This window comes from Marmota marmota, unplaced genomic scaffold, assembly GCF_001458135.2.
Source record: "Marmota marmota marmota unplaced genomic scaffold, marMar, whole genome shotgun sequence".
NCBI classification, from domain to species: domain Eukaryota; kingdom Metazoa; phylum Chordata; class Mammalia; order Rodentia; family Sciuridae; genus Marmota; species Marmota marmota.
This window is the reverse complement of record NW_026000171.1, coordinates 9,191,738-9,212,713: the sequence shown is the minus strand read 5'-3', so window position 1 is coordinate 9,212,713 and position 20,976 is coordinate 9,191,738. Positions and strand designations below refer to the sequence as shown.

Sequence of the window (20,976 nt, the reverse complement as noted above, 5' to 3'; positions counted from 1 at the left end):
AAAATTCAGCTTAAATATACTAAGAAAATAATCACAAAACAATGGTCATTAAAAAAAGCAAAACCATTTGCAAAACTCCAAAACGCATTTATCTCAGCCATTTTGTTAATAAAATATTTTTCTCTCTGCAAATCTATGCCCAAAGCCTGACCAACTACATACCATCATCCCATTACCAAACAGATATGGCTGCCAGCACTTTCTCCTTCTCTGTAGGTTTTCAAAACTAGTCCACACAGAGAGCTATGCAGTTTGTTTCACCCTGATGTTGTCAAATGGTGAAAACAAACACATTCCTTGTGGAAATCATACTATAGACTTGATATAACAGACATGCTACATCATGTAGTGAAATGCTTTTCTTCTGGAATGGTTTTAAGAGCTGACAACCCAATGTTCAACAAAAGGACCTAATAGGTGATATATGCTGACACTTTGTTTCAGAGAAAACAACTACACTGACTGGTAGAAAAGCAGTATCTTGGTTTTATTTATTTATTTTGATCTTTTTTTTTTTTTTTTTNNATATATATATATATATATATATATATATATATATATATATACACACACACACACACACACACACACAGTGCTAAGAATCGAACCCTGTGCTTCACATGCCAGGCAAGTGCTCTACCACTGAGCTACAACCCCAGCCCCAGTATCTTGGTATTAAATACAAAGAAATGGATGGCTTAGATCTAACAATGTGAAATACAGATCAGACATTTAAATTTACAGATGAAATCATATTTTAAATATTAATAAACTTGTTATTCATATGGTAACTTTCTGTCTTTAGCGCAAATATTTGAGTTAAATCAAATACTTTCCATCTAACAATTATAACCATAGACAAACTTTAATGCACTGTCATAATAAAACAGAATCAGGAAGGGAATATATAACACTCTTCTGTGTTTTTCTTCTTCCTTTGTTGTAAAGTACCACATAAGCTAAGTGGAAATTAACCTGAGGTGTCCCTTGGCTCTCACAGGAATCACACAGTACACTGGCCAAAAAAAGGGGGAGGGAGGGTGGTGGCAGGTGGAGGGTGGGTGAAAGAAAGAAGAGAACCCTAGAATAGGGAAAAAAAAATGGCAACAATTTATCATAGTTCTTATTTTTAACAACAACAGGAGCTGAGCACAATGGCACATGCCCATAATCCCAGTGGCTCACTTGAGGCTGAGGCAGGAAGATTGCAAGTTAAAAGCCAGCCTCAGAAACTGAGTGAGGCCCTAAGCAACTTTGCAAGATCTTATTTCAAAATAAAAAATTAAAAGGGGGCTGGGGATGTGGCTCAAGCGGTAGCACGCTCGCCTGACATGCGCGGGGCGCTGGGTTCGATCCTCAGCACCACATAAAAATAAAATAAAGATGTTGCATCCACAGAAAACTAAAAAAAAACACACACTCAAAAAAAATAAATAAATTAAAAGGTTGGGGATGTTAAGCATTCTGGGTTCAATCTCCCAATACCAAAAACAAAACAGCAGCATGAAAATACTTCTTATTTTCCTACAAATGCTCAGCATTTCATTCAATAAGTGTTTAACAGCCAGGTGCAGTGGTGCACGCCTGTAATCCCAGCAGCTTGGAAGGCTGAGGCAGGAGAATTGTGAGTTCAAAGCCAGCCTCAGTAATTTAGCAAGGACCTGAGCAACTCAGTGAGACCCTGTCTCAAATACAAAAAAGGGCTGGGGATGTGGCACAGTGGTTAAGTGCCCTGGTTTCAATCCCCAATACCAAAAAAAAAAAAAAAAAAAGCATTTAACAAGTATCTAAACCTAATACACTTTACATTAGCATCCATGTTAATTAAATTTCCACTTTTTTTTTTATTAGCTCAAATTCTTAGATGTATAGTGGCTAAAAAGTTTAGTGTGCAAAGTTTATAAAATCACTATACTATCACTAACTATTAGGTAAATTACAACTTAACACAGCTTAAAAATGCATGCTTAGCATATGTGAAAGTCTGGGTTACATCCCTAGCACCACCCAAAACAACAACAAAAAACCCTCAAACCCCAAGATACACAGGCACAGACTCTCTCTCTCTCTCTCTCACACACACACACACACACACACACCCCATCAAAGAGAGGGAAAAAAAGAAATAGAAAACTCTACTCCTAGGGTATAAATAGAAAAAAAGAGAATAAGGTGGGATTAAAACAGGGAGAATAGTACAATCTTTGCTTAGACAGCAGTGAGTTCTCACTTGGCTGATATAAAAACTTCAAGTCCTATCCCATTTATGTTTTCCTGTCTTATTTTTTCCATGGCATATGTAACTACTGGATACACTGCCCCCCCCCCCTTTTTTTGGTATTGGGGATTGAACCCAGAGGCCTTAACCACTGAGCCACATCCCCAGACCTTTTTTTATATTTATTTAGAGACAGGGTCTTGCTGAGTTGCTTAGGGCCTCACTAAATTGCTGAGACTGGCTTTGAACTCTCGATCCTCCTGTCTCAGCCTATTGGGATTATAGATATGTGCCACCATGCCTGGCTATATATCTTAATTGTTTGTCTACTTCCATGAGAATATAAATTCCTTTGGGTCAAGGATTTTCTTTATTCATAGCAGTCAAGTCCAGTATAGAGCATAGTGTATAACAGGCACTCAAGAGCTTGTTGCATGATTAATAATTGCTTGGTACATGATAAATTGAAGTAAAAAGATAAGATATAGAGATAAATCCTAGGAAGGACAAATTCATTTTTTTTTCTTTTTTCTTTTATTGCAGTACTGGGGATTGAATCCAGGGCCTAACACATGCTAGATATGTACTCTATCACTGAGGTGTATCTCCAACCCCCTTTTATTTTATTTGGAGATACAGTCTCATTAAGTCACTGAGGCTATCCTCAAACTTAAGATCTTCCTGCCTTAGTCTCGTGAGTAGCTGGGATTATAGGCATGCATCTCCATGCCAACCCTTGCTTCTTTCTTAAAACAATCTTGGTTATACATGACTGATATCTTAATCAAGTAAAGGGGAAGATGAGGAGTGACAGAAACTCATTATTTTGTAAATTAAAACTTGTCTATAACTTTATGATCCAGAAATTCTACACAGAAATTCTTACACATATGCATTAGCAAAATAGTGGAAATACCCATTGAAAATAAACTGTCATATTTTTACAACAAACACTAGCCAATGAATGAACCTAGATCATTCATTCTCAATGGGGATGATATTAAGGGTGAAAAATGTTTCAGAGACACAGGGGAAATGTTACACATTACAATTGTTTGTGGCCCTGCAAAAGGCCACACAGTACATAACAAACAAACATTAAAATTCCATTGGGGGAAGGAGGAGATTATTAGGGGGAAATGATGTCTAGAAAGGATCCTTAGAGTTAGACATAGTAGCACATGCCTGTAATCCTAGTAACTTAGGACACTAAGGCAGGAGGATCACAAATTTGAGGCTAGCCTTGGCAACTTAGCAAGACCATTTCCAAAAATAAAAATAAAATAAAAAGGGCTGGGGGTGGGGCTGGGGATGTGGCTCAAGATGTAGCACACTTGCCTGGCATGCACGTGGCGCTGGGTTTGATCCTCAGCACCACATACAAATAAAGATGTTGTGTCTGCCAAAAACTAAAATAAATAAATAAATATGAAAAAATTCCCCCTTTCTCTCTCTCTCTCAAAAAAAAAAAAAAAAAAAAGGGCTGGGGGTGCTGGGGATGTGGCTTCCTAGCAGAGCACTTGCCTAGTAAATGTTAAGCCCTGAAGCCTGGAGTTTAGTTTTCAGCACTACCAAAAAAAAAAAAAAAGGGCCTGGAATACAGTTTAGTGGTTGAATGCCCCCAGAGTACTATTCCCCATACTGGGGGAAAAAAATCCTTAGTGAGGTGATAATGAAAAAAAGTTAAGAAACTGACTTAGGTAAACTTCGAAGACATAATATCGGTACAATGGCACACATTTATAATCCCAGCTACTCTCCAAATCAGCTTGGGCAATTAAATAAGAAGACCCTGTCTCAAGTACTTTTTAATTTTTCTTGTTCTTTTTTAAAAAATTCATTTATTTATTCTAATTTGCTATGACAGCAGAATGCATTTCAATTCATAGTACACATACAGAACACAGTATTTCATGTCTCTGGTTGTACATAAAGTAGAGTCACACCATTTCTGTCTTCATACTCAAAATTTTGATAATAAAAAACAAAACACTATTATATTGAGTAAAAGAAGTGAGTTACAGAAGAATACATGTAGTATGATACTATTCAGATGAAGTTCAAAGCATACAAAATAACTTATTGTCTAGAATATACATATATATATATAATTAAGCTATAATTTAAAAACTTCAGAAAATTGTGAGGCAGATATGAGTATGTCAAAATTCAGGAGGGGAATATAAGGAGATTCAAAAGAGTTGCTGTGTGGGCTGGGGGTATGGCTCCGTGGCACAGTACTGTTTAGCATGTGTGAGGATTTGATTCAATTGCCAGCACCAATCTTGCAAAATGTTAACCATATTTTTTTCTTGGACTGAGGCAATAAACACATTGGTGTTCATTTTATTATTATTCATCCTTAGTTATTTATATATTTTTATTAGTATGAAATATTTCATAATTAATAAGTATTTAAAAGTCTCATATATCAATTTACTATAAGTAAAATCTTAGTAACTTAACTGAAACTGTATGAATAACTTTTCCACTGATCATCATCTAATACAGACATAACCCTATGCTGTTTAAAAAAACAATGGGCCTAATTTCTTTTAAATAAAAATGTTTTAAAAAACAATAATTCATACCCAGCCACCTTGCTGAATGATGTACTCTGCTGCATAGTCCTCCAGATATGTCACTCCGAACTGTAGCAGTGTACTCAAAGGTTCTTGACCACGTCTTGTCAACTCCAAAAGCATTTGTCGGAGCAAAACCAGAGGCACCAAAATCTTCAATGTAAAGATAGAGGCGGGGAGAGACACTCTGAAATTCTTTTTTTTTTCTTTTTTTTATTCTAATTAGTTACACATGACAGCAGAATGCATTGTTCATTGTACACAAATGAAGCACAGCTTTTCATTTCTTTGGTAGTTTACAATGTAGAGTTGCACCATATGTGCAGTCATACATGTGCCTAGGGTAATGATGTCTCCTCCTTCCCCTTTGTCCAAAGTTTCCCCATTCTTCGCATGCCCCTCATTGTGCATCAGCATCTACTTATCAGGGAGAACTTTTGGCCTTTGAGTCTGAAATTCTTATAATGCATTTTTTATATCAAAATACTGGAAAATTATACTCAGATGTATCATTATATTTCATATGTTTATTTCATAAAACACTAACCCCTACTAGAATCTTTTTCTCAATATTACATATATTTCTGAATATTTCATATGATAGGGTGGTAGAATTATTATATAAAAATAACCGTGTATTATTTATAATAACAGAAGACTAAAAACAACTCAATGCAGACTAATTTAATGAATTCTGGTCATCCAATAGAGTTGAAAAGAGACTGTTCAGTACTCAATCACCAAATTAATTAATTAATTAATCAGTTCCCACTCATACCCTACCAAAATTTACTTTAAGAGAAAGAAAGATACAGGAGAATGAGGGATCATTCATGAAACAAAACAAAATGCATATACACATATAAGTTCGTATAGCCCTACAGTATCTCTGGAAAAAACATATAAGAAACTAAAAATAGTGGTTGCTTAAGAAGAACTAGGTGAGTGTCAACAAAGGTGAAAAAAAAATCTATTTTTTGATGCACCTCTTTCTGTACTTTTTATAGTTTAAACCATATTCTTTTATTATTTGAAAATAAGAACTTTTTAAAAATTATGACCTATATTGTAAAAATCATAAAAAATCAAATATAAAAGGAGGCATTATAACCTGTACCTAATAACACAAAAGGTAAGCCATCAAAATTTATAACAAACTAGTCTGTTGTTGCCTTCCAAAAAAAAAAAAAAAAAAAAGTGGGCTGGGGCTGTGGGTCAGTGGCAGAGCATTTGCCTAGCATGTGTGAGGCACTAGTTTCTGTCCTTAGTACTACATATAAATGAACAAACAAAATAAAGGCATTCTGTCCATATACAACTACAAAAAAAAAATTGCATATTGGGCTGAAAATGCAGCTAAGTGGTAGAGTCCTTACCTAGTATATGCAAGGCCCTAGGTTCAATCCTCAGTAATAAAAACAAAAAGAAGAATTACATATTGAAAAAAGAATTAATAGGAGAGCACTTGCCTAGCATTCCTGAGTCCCTCCATTTGATCCCCAACATTAAAACAAAAAAAAAAAAGAAAAGAAAAAACTAAGTATTTCAGCTAGCCATCTATATGAAGTCTCTTGTCTAAAACATCAAAAGGTCTACATGATAGCAGAAGGAATGCACAAGGAAATGAAACCAATTCTCGTTACTTGTTACTGGATTACCAAGAAAATAACTGAGGGCTGACAAAATATTTCCCCAGAGGAGGACAAATAAAAATGCCCAGTGAGTTTATACTTCATACTAATATTCTTTGGCTTCTAAGCAGCCCCAAAGGAGTCTATATTAAACTCTGACAGAGAATGAAACAAACAAATTCATTTACTTTTTGACCTTTTAGAAAACTCCAGTTTTTAACACTAATGGAAAGACATAGGGCTATAAAGACAAATATGCTAGGCTTTTCCCATAATAAGAAAATCTATCATGCTAACAAAAACAGAAACAAAAAAAGTTCATCTAGCCCCAGTATTTTGCCTTGGGCAAGAACAGGCAAGGGACTTATCAGTCAGCCTTGCTATTCATATCCTATGAGCTTCAAAGGCCTGAGATGTTCTGAACCTCAAACATTTTTATTTCCCACAAAAATCCATAAATACATAAAAATTTGAAACTCTTCATAATAAGCTCTACTGCTTCTTGGGGAAATGAGGTGCAAACATTTTAGAATTTCTTTTATTGTTCCAAATTACCTTTTTCATATGTATCAAAAAGTAGATACCCTGATTTTATAATAAATCTGCAATCCTCTTTCACTTCTGTCAATTTTAATATTTGACTGTATTCCCTCATTCACTATACATTTGGGCAAAATGTAATCTTCTTATCACATTACTTTCTTTTCATATTAATGTTTTATTTTTAGTTGAAGATGGACACAATGCCTTTATTTTATTTTTATGTGGTGCTGAGGATCAAACCCAGTGCCTCATATGTGTGAAACAACCACTCTATACTACTGAGCCACAACCGCAGCCCTAATTTCTTTTTCTTTTTTCTTTTTAATGTTTATTTTTTAGTTGTAGTTGGACACAATACCTTTATTTGTTTTTATGTGGTGCTGAGGATCGAACCCAAGGCCTCGTGCTTGCTAGGCAAGTACGCTACCACTGAGCCACAACGCCAGCCCCCTAATTTCTTTCTTTAAATTGTCCTTTTCTGGATCTTCTCATTCTGTCTTTCTTGAAATATAGTCACCAGAGTGTAGAAATTTCATTTTATGGACTACCATTTTCTAGTTTGATTGACAACACTTTTTTTGTTGATGTATGTTGTGTCAGATGATTTATTTTCCCCCCTTCATACCTCACACAACTGTTAATGTCTATTATAGACCAGGCTTACTTAGGTGACATACTTTCTTCATAGACCTGTACAGTGACTTTTAGCTTTTACTTTTTTAAGTTTATTTTATTTATTTATTTTGCAGTGCTGGGGACTAAACCCAGAGCCTTGCATATATGTTAGGAAAAGGCTCTACTACTGAGCTACATACCCAGCTCGACTTCCGACTTTTTAAAACACGGTTTAAATAACTTTTAAATAGTTAAACCCAGTTCATTTGCCTATGCACAAAAGCTTCATGAGGAGCTAGGGTTGTGGCTCAGTGATAGAGCACTTGCCTAGCATGAGTGAGGCACTGGGTTCGATTCTCAGCACTGCATATAAATAAATGAACAAAATAAAGGTCCATCAATATCTAAAAAAATATTTTTTTAAAAAAGTCTTCATGAGTTATTTCTACAACTGATGGCCATTAACTTGGCATTTTCCTACCCACATGTATTCTATATTACTGGGCATGGTGGTCCATGCCTGTAATCCCAGAAGCTGAAGCAGAAGCACCATGAGTTTGAGGCCAGCCTCAGTAATTTAGGAGGTCGGTAGTGACTTAATGAGACTCTGTCTCAAAAAATTAAAAAGGCCTGGAGATACAGCCCAATGGTAAAAGTGCCCCTGGGTTCAATCCTCAGTAACCCCCTCCAAAAGAGTATTCAATATAATCTGCAACCACATTTGTTTTGTATTCATCCCTCTTATATTATTTTTTATTTTAAATTAATTAGTTAATTAATTTTCCAATACTGGGGATTGAACTCAGGGGTGTTTTGTCATTGAGCTACAGACTCAGCCCTTTGTAATTTTTATTTTGAAGACAGAGTTTTCCTAAATTGCCCAGATGGCCTCCAACTTGCAATTCTCTTGCTTCAGCCCCCTGAGAATCTGGGATGACAGGAGTGTACCATGACACTTAAGTTTTTTTTTTCTTTTTTTAATGTTAAAATAAAACTGAATTCCCATTCATTTTGAGAAGGTCTCACTATTCACATTTCTAGGTCTATATGAACTAATGTGAATATACTAAATCTCTGACCTGACTTCAGAAGGGCAAATTTTATGTGAATTACATTTCAGTGAACAAAAAACAAAACATATCAACCAAAAACAATGCACAGACTTTGTTCCGACTTTGATTCAAATAAACCAGCTTTAAAACACGGTTGACATTTGCAGGAAAATGGATGGAACCATTACTCAGGAGGTCAAGGGTTATATTTTCTCTCATATGTGTAGGTAAGAGGAAAAAGAGGAAGAAAAAAAAAGGTGGGCAGGGGCAGGACTCAAAGGGAGATCAGTAGAGGAAAAGGCATCAGGGAGGTGAGGGAGGGGGAAAGTGTTGAGAAGAGATATTGGCCAAATTATATTGTTATATTGTGTGCATGTATAAATGTTTAACAACAAATCCCATCATTATGTATAACTATAATAATGAACCAATAAAAAATGTGGAAAGAAAACAATCATACAGTTATGATAAAATTTCTTAAAACATTTAAAAATTAAATTAAAAATACATTTAGCAGCTGGGCACAGTGATGCATACTCACAAGGCTGAAGCAGGAGGATCAAAAGTTAGAGGCCAGTCTAGAAACTTAGTGAGATGCTAAGTCTCAAAATAAAAAAATAAAAGGGGCTAGGAGACGTAGATGCAGCTCAGTGGTAGAGCTCCACTGGGCTTAACTCACAGTAACAAAAACGAATGAGTGAAAATGAATACCTAGTAAATTATGTGACAATATTAAAGAATTACTGTTAATATTCTTAAGTGTGCTAATGATAGCATCAGTAGGTTTTTTTCTATGTGTTATTTGTATATTTTTATGTGGTGCTGAGGCTCGAACCAAGTGCCTCACACATGCTAGGTAAGCACTCTACCACTGAGCCACAACTCCAGCCCCAATCAGTAGGTTTTAAAAAGAGGATATAGGACTCAGGATGTGGCTCAGTGGCAGAATACCTGCCTAGCATGAACAAGGCCCTGGGTTCTATTCCCAGTATCCCCAAAAATAAGGTAAAAGAAATACATTATTCTTAGGAATACATACTAATGGGTTTATGAATAAAATATGATGTCTAAGGTCTACTTCATTAATCTAGGGGAAGAGAAGGAAGAATATGTGGGGAAACAGATGAAAACAGATTTGGTTTTTTTTCTCTTTGATGGTCATTTTCTCCTTTTTAAGCAGACAGGAAAAAAAAATACCCACAAGTAAAAAAAAATCACTTACAATTCCAAGATAGCTACAATGGATTATTTAATATTTTGGCAAATATCAATTTTTTTGAGATTATATATATATATTCTACATTTATATATGTACACTTTTGGGCCTCACATATGCTAAGCACAAATTCTACCACCAAGCTGCACTCCCAGTCTGATGTCCTTTTTTTTTTTTTAATAACAAAAGATCATATAACTAATGTATGTTCATAACCAGCTTTTTCCATCTACTCTTTTAAACATATTTAAAGAGTATTCTATAAAGATGCTTTAAAAATTTCTTTACAAATGAATCGATACTCAGTTTGTCCCTAACCTGGCATGCTTTGTAGACATTTTTTTTTTTCTGATTGGTGCTTTATTGACTTGCTAGATAGTAAGCAATATTATATCAAATTTTTGCCTCCCCTTCACTTTTTTGGTACCAAGGATTGAGCACAGAGGCGTTTAACCACTGAACCATATCATCAGCCCTTTTTATTTTGAGATAGGGTGTTGCTAAGTTGCTTTGGGGCCTCTCTAAGTTGCTGAAGCTGGCTTTAAATTTACAATCCTCCTGTGTCAGTCTCCCAAACCGCTGGGATCACAGGCATGTTGGCATGTTCCACCATGCCCAGCTTTTATTTGTTTCCCCCTTTAAAAAGCACTATAGGTCCTTTGCTAATGACCCATTCAGCTATCAAAAAAGTGTGGCCTGGAGATGCAGTTCAGTGATAGAGTGCTTACATAGTATGTGTGAGTCTATGGGCTCAAACTCCAGCATGGTAAACAAACAAAAACAAAACAAAATAAAAACGAGTAAAAACATTGTTTTTGGGGTGACATGGCAGGATGTTGTATAGTTTTGCTTCTATCAGGTGGCTAAACAAGGTGTTGAAGACTAAAAAAAAAAAAAAAGACTGGAATTTTGCAAACCTCATGCTGAATGTAAACTGTAAGCTTACTGTTTTGTGAACCACTCTAGATTTTAATTGGAATGAGGGAGGGTAGATTTTAGCAGCCTAATATCATAAACCAGGTTCTTTTTAGTCCTTGAGAATTTAGAAGGAAAGTAATACTAGATTCAGCAGAAAATGTAATATTCTAATTGGCATGCCTCATTAACTTGAGGTATTTAAGCCACAGCTTAAATAAGTCAATAGTTGGCCCCCTGATCCAGATGAGGGACTATCCATTTAACAGGAAAATGCATAAAAACAGGAAGGGTGAAAAAGGGCAGTGAAGACCAGGTTGACTTAGATTTTTTATGATCATTCTAGGATGGGGGCAGTGAAGGGTAGGGCATACAAGAATTTACTCTAACAGTTACTAGACAGAAGCAACAGAAAGAAAAGAAAACTAGTAAAATTATTACCTAAGTATAAGATGTTTGATATACTAAGAAATATATCATAACCAAGCTCATTGTTATTTATAAAATCTATTTCAAATGTCTGTATTTTTCTCTGTTCCAAAAAAATGAGGAAAAAAATATATTTTAATATATTATGAACACTCTGAAACTCTATACAAGTAACAATAGTCATGTGATACATAATGTTTCAGTCAAAAATGAACCACAGGTCAGTGGTCCTCTAAGATTATACTACCTAGTGACATCGTACCAGTTTTAATTTTTTTAAATATTTTGTTTATTTAGTTGTAGTTGGACACAATACCTTTATTTTATTTTTTATGTGGTGCTGAGGATCGAACCCAGTGCCTTGCACGTGCTAGGTGAGCACTCTACCCCTGAGCCACAACCCCAGACCCGTACCAGTCTTAATTTGTATACACTTTACATGTTCACATAATGAGGTCGCCTAAGGATGCAATCCTCAAAATTAACCTCCATTGTTATATGATGCATAAGGACAAGGTCTTGTGTATTAAAACTAGTATATTAAGCCAGGTACAGTGGCATATGCCTCTAATTCCAGAGTCTGAAGAGACTGAGGGAGGAGAATCTCAAATTCAAGGTCAGCTTTGGCAATTTTGTAAGACCTTGTCTCAAAATCAAAGTGTAGGGCTCAGTGGTCCGGCACTTGCCTAGAATGTGTGAGACCCTGGGTTCAAATCTTAGTACTGCAAAAAATATACATAAGTAAATAAAATAAAGTAAAATTAAGAAGGGCTGGAGTTGAAGCTCAGTGGTATCACGCTTGCCTACTATGTGTAAGACCCTGGGTTTCATCCCAAGCACTGAAAAACAAAAACAGAAACTAGTACATTAGTTGCTGTTTGCTGAGTGCTTATAATACTACTCTGGTCTCTCTTTACATGGTATAAATCTTTTACCTTTTACTGAATGCTTTTTATGGTGACAGATAATGTGCTACACATATAATCTCAACTAGTTCTAATTAAATGTATAAAGTTAGTAGTACTGTCTCCATTTCACAGATGAGAAAACTAAGATTCAGAAAGCTTAATTAACCTGCCTAAATAAATTTAATCTGTGATAAAGCTGATGTTTGAGAAACTAAAAAAATTTTGATCTCAGAGAAGCAGATCTAGTTAAACAAGGAGATGTAATGGTTACAAGAGACTGCAATAGTTAAGAAGAGAAAGAGATAGGGAGACCTTGTTCAAAGGATACATAATTACCATTAGATAGGAGGAATATATTTCAAAAGATCTACTGCATAGCATGATGACCATAATTAATGACAATATATTGCATTCTTGAAAAATGTGAAGAGGGTGAGTGTGTGTTTTTAACCACAAAAATGATAAATGAGGTCACATATTTGTTAATCAGCTAGATTTAAATACTCTACAATGTATACATACTTCAAAACACCATGTTGTACATGATAAAAACAATGTTGACTACCAATTAAATTTTTTTTAAAAAGCTGAGATTTGAAACAAATCAGATTGCATACCCAATATACATCAATTAGGCACATATGGTCACACTGTCTGACCTATTTACAGCCAGCCTTCCATATCCTTGGGTTCTATATCCAATCTTGGATTGCAAATATTTGGAAAACTGCATCTGAACTGAACATGCACAGATGTTTTTCCTTGTCATTCTCTAAACAATACAGTATAACAAGTACCTATGTAGCATTTACAGTGTATTAGTTAAATTAAGTAATCTAGAGATGATTTAAAGGACACAGGAGAAGTGCATATATGCAAATACTACACCATTTTATACAAGGAACTTGAACATAACAAATTTTGGTATCTGAGAGTGGTCCTGTAAACAATCCTCTAGGCATACTGAATACTATATAGGAATGACTGTACAAAGAACTCTGAGTAGAGGTGGCTATTTGTAAAAATATTGGTGCTGAAATTTTTCCTCCCTGATGCTAAATCACCTGGGGGCCATACTTCTTCATATTACATCCTCTTATACTCACCTTTCCAAGGTGATAAGTAGAAAATACAGTCTAAGATAATGGACAAACAGTATGGTATAGCAAAAAACAACAACAACAACAACAAAAAACCCTCTGAGGTTAAAATTTTCTAATTTAGATCTTAGCTCTAGTGTTAGCTCCAATATTTATTAGTTAAGAAGACCTAGGCAATTTCTTTCATTTTTTTCCTGATTAGTCATCTGACCTAATAAACAACACAAAAATCTAATAAAATTCATTCTGCCGTCTTAAAAGGATGGTCGTGATATCAGATGGGATGTGACACAAAATACTTTCAAACTATAAGACACAAATGATATTAGTTAAGAAAATAATAAGAAGATCTCTCAAATGAAGTCAGTCTTCTCCAAGATATACTCACATTTTAATAAATAACCATATGGAGATAAAAGTCACCTCTAATACAAGGAAATGAAGAAATGATAGGAAATTCAGAGTGTGTAGAAAGGAAGGAGAACATACTATGAGGGACATATTTTTGGGCCAAGCAGAAGTAGCATTAATCAAAACAACAATTAAATAAGAAATATCCACTTAACATAGTTATATTTACGCATTAAAGAGCTCTAACACTTTCTTAATGTAATACACTAATGATTCCTCCTATACTTTACCATTATCACACTAAAATCTTGTAAGAATAAAGATAATTTGGTTAATACCTTGCTCCAGCCGCTGGCATGAACTGCGGTCTCCAGTGTACATTCACGATATGCCTGATATGTCACTGGCCTGTAGAGAATTTTTTAAAAGTCTGTGTCACAAAAAAGAAAAATTCTAAATTTTCAGATGAATAAATATAAAGACACTATTGTTTTTTTGAATCTTTTGCTAAAGTGACTAAGATTATTCAACATATTGTTTTATATAAGATATGGTTTTTAGTATTTGGGCTTCATTTTTTCCAAGCATTCTATAGCATTAGATGCATATTTGGGAAAGTAGTTATTAAAATAGTAAGATAAATGTATCATCTAATAAATTTTTTGTAATTACTTAGAAATTATCTGATAGAACTTATTTATGTTGCAGATAAATACTTGGGTTATTAATATCAAATAACAACAAATAAAATTAAAAGTATAATTTTAACACTTTTAAAAGCCAAAACATCTATAATATTTAAGAACTAAAGAAATATGTTACTGGGGCTGGGATTGTGGCTCAGTGGTAGAGCGTTTGAATAATAAGTGTGAGGCACTGGGTTTGATCCTCAGCACCACATTATAATAAATAAACAAAATAAAGATTTGTGTACATCTACAACCCAAAAAATTTTTCTAAAAAAAAAAAAAAAAAAAGAAACATGTTACTGGAAGATTTTCAAACTAAGGATACAAGGAATTAGAATAAATAATGTCAAAAATTGGTGCCTTTTCTTTTTTTGGTAGTGAGGATTAAACCCAGGGGTACTTAACCACTATATTTTATTTAGAGACAGGGTCTTGCTGAGTTGCTGAGGTTGGCTTTGAACTCATGATCCTCCTGCCTCAGCCTCCCAAGCTGCTTGGATTAAAGGCATGTGCCATCATGCCTGGCTTGGTGCCCTATTTATTTTACTTGTTATAATTAGTTGGTGTCCTATTTTTAACTTGTAGTCTTATGATATAAAATCCTGGAGGGATCAGAAAATAACAATAATAAAAAAATATAATCCTGGAGGGCAAGGAAATTAGCAAGTTCTAGTCATATCAAAAACATGCAAGTTCTAGTCATATCAAAAACCTAAATCATTGCCAGGTGTGGTGGCGTATGCTTGTAATCCCAGTAACTTGGGAGGCTGAGGCAGGAGGACTCCAAATTCGAGGCCAGTCTCAGAAACTTAGTGAGGGCCTAAGCAACTGAGACTGTGTCTCAAAATAAAAAATAAAAAGGGCTGGGGATATGACCCAGTGGTAAAGCACCCCTGGGTTCAATCCCCAGTAACAAAACAAAAAAACAGACAAAAAAAAATCCTGAAATCACTGAGTGATGACAGCAAAGTCTCATTAATTTGTTGAAGGGCTTTAAGTACTATATTTTAAACACTGATCTCATGTGCAAATTAAACAAACACAAAAAATTGTACCAAATAAGACATAAAGGCAACAATAGCTTGGATAATAGATTCAAGACCTCCAACCCCGTTTTGGGCAAAGTGTTAACAGACATGTAAAAAGGAGTGAAGAAGTCTTGCTTTCGTAGGATTTTAGAGCTTTTTTGTTTGTTTTGTGTGTAGTGCTGGGAATCAAACCAAGGTCTTACACATGCTAGATGAGCTCTCTACCATTAAGCTACACTTCTAGCTCTCTATAGGACTTTAAAATTCCACTTCAAAGGCATTTTCTGCTCTGACCACTCGGGTCTGATTTCTTCAGCCTATGAATATTTAAGATTGATAACAGTTACAATTTATTGATAGCCTATTATGATAGGTAGAATATTTCTATGTATGTATATTTTATATTACATATCAAAGCTAAAAAGAACAAAGTAGGAATTCAAGCTCAATTAGATCTGACTCCAAAGGTCACACTGCTCCCATTTCAAGTGAGGATTTTGACAAAAGCCTTGACAATGTCTCAATGCCACATATGGCTAATGAGCATTTGAATGTGGCTATGTTGTGCTGAAAGTATAATCTACACGCTGAATTTTTTTTTTTTTTTTTTTTAAAGAAAGAGTGGGGGAGAGAGAGAGAGAGAGAGAATTTTTTTTTTTTTTTTAATATTTATTTTTTAGTTCTCGGCTGACACAACATCTTTGTTTGTATGTGGTGCTGAGGATCGAACCCGGGCCGCACGCATACCAGGCGAGCGCGCTACCGCTGGAGCCACATCCCCAGCCCCACGCTGAATTTTAAACAGTAAGTAAAAAGAATGTAGTCTATCCCACTAATAATTTTTTATACTGAGTATGTGTTAAAATGAAATTTGAATATACTAGGCTGAAAATATATTATTAAATTTTAGAAATTAATTTCATACTTTGTATGTGGCTGCCAAAAATTTTAATTGCATATATTTGATTTGCATTACATTTACTGAATAGCACTGGTTTAGATATTTCAGAAAACAGTTCTGAAGACATACATAAAATCTTTTATACACATCAATATCAAATCAATATTAGAGTGATACTGAAATACCAGGGATGATCTTTTTAATAGTAAGATGGATACAGTATGTACTAACTTCCTGATATCACATTCTCATTAAAGTAAGCTTAGTATTTTTTCAAGAAGCCTTGGAGTATACACTTCAATCTTGTAAAGCTTGAACTTCAGTAGATACTATGTAGTCTACCTACCTATATTCTCCCTGAAGTTTTACTTGTGTATATCAGTCCCTTCACTTCCTTTCCTGAACTGTTTGATGCTGCTGTGGGTCACAGTAGTCCTTATAAGTAGCATGTCTATCAGGCTAAAGTACTTTAGCATCCTTCAGAATGAAACACGATTTGAAACATTACATGTACACATAAGAGATGCAGAAGCTTAAAACATTCAAAAAAAAATCTAATACATAGAAAAGTTAAGAAGATGAATAACCTAATCAGGCCTAAGAGCAAAAAAAAAGAGAGGTGGGTACCTTTTAAAATTGCTGGTGTTCCGCATGAAGAGTTCAGCATTATTGTAATTTCCTACTTTAACAAAACTGTTTGGAGGAGCAGATGGTATTTTCCACCTTAAGATATTGCCTTCAACCTGTATAATACTTCTAATATATCACCAGTTAGTTATTTTCAAGGTATTAGTAACAAAATTAAAAACTTTCAAAAGTAGACTTCTGAAAAAATTTTATTCACAGGAAGATCTGACTTTGCTATGCTGGGGCTGGGGTTGTGGCTCATTAGAGTGCTTGCCTAGCATGTGTGAGGCACTGGGTTTGATTCTTATCACCGCATATAAAAAATAAAGATCCACTGACAACTAAAATATATTAAAATAACTGCACTGGTATTCAAGGCTTGGGAAAACATTCATCTAAACCAATTTTCTTGCAAACATAATTTATAGTGAGATGAGATCAAATTTTTTTCTATAGATTACAAAAAGACTCCAGGAACAATATTAAAAAAAAAAAACTATATGATATTCTTCTTGGAAGAGTTGATATTATCAAAGCAAAGTTAAAGCTAACAAATGAAAAAACTGACATAAAGAATAAAAAGGTTTCAGGGGCTGGGGCTGGGGCTCAGCAGTAACACACTTGCCTGGCATGTGTGAGGCACTGGTTTGATTCTCAGCACCACATATAAATAAATAAAGGTCTATTAGCAACTAAAAAATATTAAAAAAAAAAAAAAAAGAATGAAAAGGTTTCAAAGCCATAAATGGTTTCCATCAAATTAGAAACAGAATCTTTTGCCTGTGCCTATCACTTAGTTATTTTACTCCCAATAGCTTTTACAAGGTTTTTTGTTTTGGTTTCCTTTTTGGCAAAGTTGCAAATTTCTTTCTTCAAACCTTACATGAAACTTCATATATAAAAAACATATGGAAGTATAGCGTCCTGGCTTAAGAAGCGTAGAGAGGTCCTAATAAGCCCCACTAACTCAATCTACCCCTTACCTTTTCAGGGGCTCCTATAGCAACCTCAGTGCTTAAGGCTCCACTGAACACTTTTTGACATCACTATTTTGATCCACATTTCCTATTTAAGTTCTACTTCCTGGCACCTATATATTTCTTTCATTTTTATCTTTAAACAATTTTTTTTTTTTTTTAGTACCAGGGATTGTTGAGCCATATTCCCGGCTTTATTTATTTATTTATTTAATAGGGGGCAGGGTCTTGCTGAGGCTGGGTTTGAACTTGCAAACCTCCTGCCTCAGCCTCCTGAGTCACTGAGATTACAGGTATGGGCCACCATGCCTGGCTTAAACAAACTTTTTAAGATTAAAAAATTCAAATATGGGGCTAGGATTGTGGCTCAGCAGTAGAGAGCTTGTCTAGCATGGGCGGGACCCGGGTTTGATCTTCAGCACCACATAAAAATAAAGGCATTGTGTTGTGTCCATCTACACCTAAAAAAATATATATTTAAAAAAAATTTCAAATATGATTTCATTTCCCTAAGTATAATTAGGAGTTTTCTGTTTGTTCATTTAACTGAATTCTCCTAAAATTGCTTCCTTGCAACAAATATATAAATTGTCCCTACATAAAAGTAAGAAATTATTGTTGTAGTAAAGTACTACAACAGTAATTTAGCATCTGAATTTTGGCCCTTTTAATAAACAACAGTCTTCTTCCTATTTTATAAAGTTGTCAATCTTCAGTAAGATAAATATGTCGCTAACTCACATCAATTCCTTAATAATTGTCAGCAAAGAACTAGAGAAAAATAACTTTCTACAACAAATGAATTTGTTCTATTTTAATATACTTTCATTTTTATTAATAAGTTTCTAGCTTTAATATGGTTGATGCATAGCTAGGAAGGAAGTCTACTATAAGAATGTGAAAGTAGGGCTGGGTTGTAGCTCAGTAGCAGAGCGCTTGCCTAGCACGTGTAAGGCACTGAGTTCGATCCTCAGTACCACATAAAAATAAATAAGTAAAATAAAAATATTTTTATTGTAGACAATACAAATATTGTCTACAATAAAAATTAAAAAAAAAATGTGAAAGTAGTTCCATGGACAGAAGTCCCTAAAGTTTAGCGATATCTGGGATATGGTAAAAACCATAGTAAAAAGTGGTCAGAACAAGTGCAATAGCTTGTGTTTACAACACGGTTAAATGCATCCATTGAAATCTGATAGCTCAATAAATAATACAAACCATCAAATCTTTGTCGGAACAGTTAAATCACTACTTAGAGGCAAAGTTGTCATTCAAAACACAGAGATGCTTTGGGAAAGCAAAAGAAAAAAAAGCGAAGAAAAGTGAGAAAAGAAATGACACTGTTCACCTAAAACAAAGCCTTAACCAATCCAGCGCCGCATGAGAGATCCGAGACTACTTAGAGAAGCACATTCCCACTCAGCAATGGTAACTCACTGGCTGAGGAGCATTTGCAATGCTTTATGCAGAGGTTCTTTCAGTTCCTGCAATACTCTTTCTCCAAGATGGGCCAAGCAGTCTTCTATTGAGCTTTCTGGGTTAGCAGGGCTAAACACTGGAGAAGTGTGACGGTCAAAGCCTGTGCTGGTGAAGGCTGAAGACAAGGCAAGAGAAAAACCAATTTAGTAAATAAAGCTGTACTAAAAAAGCTCATGGTACTAAGATATTTAATATTAGGAAAAAGTTAATAGTTATAACCACTTATAAAGGTCAGATAATCATTATAGATATTAATCTTATCTGGAATACAAAAGTTGATAGGTTCTAAATTTAGAGTTTTTTTATTTTTTTTAATTTATTTTTTATTTTTTTTTTAAAGAAAGAGAGAGAGAGAGAGAGAGAATTTTAATATTTATTTTTTAGTTTTCAGCGGACACAACATCTTTGTTTGTATGTGGTGCTGAGGATCGAACCCGGGCCGCACGCACGCCAGGCAAGCGCACTACCGCTTGAGCCACATCCCCAGCCCCTAGAGTTTTTTTAAAGGCAGAGTTTTAATGGAAAATCAGTTTTAAAAGAAGAAAGCAACTATATTGACATGTCAAAATACACTAACAGGGCTATGGATATTGCTTACTGGAATCCTAGCATGGGAGAGACCCTGGGTTCTATCCCCAGCACAGAGGGGGAATATCTAACCAATTTAGTTTATGCCTACTGGCCAATTTAGCATAAGAATAATAAATGAGAGTTAACTCTAGGCTCTATTATTCTTCTCTTGATATTTATTTTTAAGGTTTTGTTTTTGCTTTTATAAATGTACCACTTCTTAAATCACACTCTATGATGAGTGTATTCCAACTCAGAAAATGAGTCCATTGCTTTCATTTCTTATTAAAATGAACTTTCTATCTCAATTATTTCTGCAGATAAATTTTAAAACTATGAAGGTAATATAAGAGCCAAATATGGAAAAAGTAATCATAATCATATTCTACCTCTTCTTAGTTCAAATTACTAGCTTCTCTATTTCCCAACTTCATGTTATAGAGACTTATCCATTCCCTGACTCTAGGAAGAATAGGGAGAATGACTGTCATTTTAGGGTGCAAGCTGGATGTCAGCACAGAATCCCAGTAAAGCAAGTGGTTTACACCCACTCCTCAGAGTTACCAATTATTTTCATAAAATGCTGTGCATTCATCTTGGCTTGTTCCTAGAAGGCTGCAAATTTTAATACACCTTGCTTACATCCAAGAAAGATGCAAATGCCTACAGAGTTCATAATTACTTTGCTGTCTGAGCAAGCTTTAGAGTATTCATTTTTTTAAATACTTATTTTTTTTCTTATAGGTGGACACAATGTCTTTATTTTACTTTATGGGGTGCTGAGAATTGAACCCAGTGCCTTACGCATGCTAGGCAAGTGCTCTACTTCTGAGCCACAACCCCAGCCCCTAGAGTATTCATTTTAATGATTAGCTTTGGATAATATGGGACTTAGAGATTATATTTACACCTTTTGTTGCTCTTTTTTCCTTTCTCCCTTTTGCCCATTTTATTATGCAGCACTTCTAATATCAAAGTGTACATGAAGAAACTGGGTGCTGTGGCTGACCTCTAGTCCCAGCTACTTAAGAGGCTAAGGTGGGAAGAGTGCTTGAGCCTGGGAATTAGAGACCAGCCTGGGCAACCTGGTGAGACCTCATCTCAAAAGGGTGGCGGGTGGAAGACTGTGTATCAAGACTTAA

At 34.9% G+C, this 20,976-nt stretch overlaps 1 protein-coding gene across 1 annotated transcript in view; it reads right to left on the bottom strand.

The window, feature by feature from the left end:
- Window positions 1-19,152, bottom strand: part of Bcl2l13 (BCL2 like 13) — a 34,786-nt gene extending 15,634 nt beyond the window's left edge. Inside the window, exons 1-3 of the mRNA XM_048787728.1 lie at window positions 19,134-19,152; window positions 13,899-13,968; window positions 4,810-4,953 (exon numbers count right to left, since the gene is read on the bottom strand). Of these exons, the coding sequence (XP_048643685.1) occupies window positions 4,810-4,923 (114 nt within the window). The 5' untranslated portion in view covers window positions 4,924-4,953; window positions 13,899-13,968; window positions 19,134-19,152. The remainder of the gene's footprint in view (window positions 1-4,809; window positions 4,954-13,898; window positions 13,969-19,133) is intronic.
- Window positions 19,153-20,976: the final 1,824 nt, after the last annotated feature.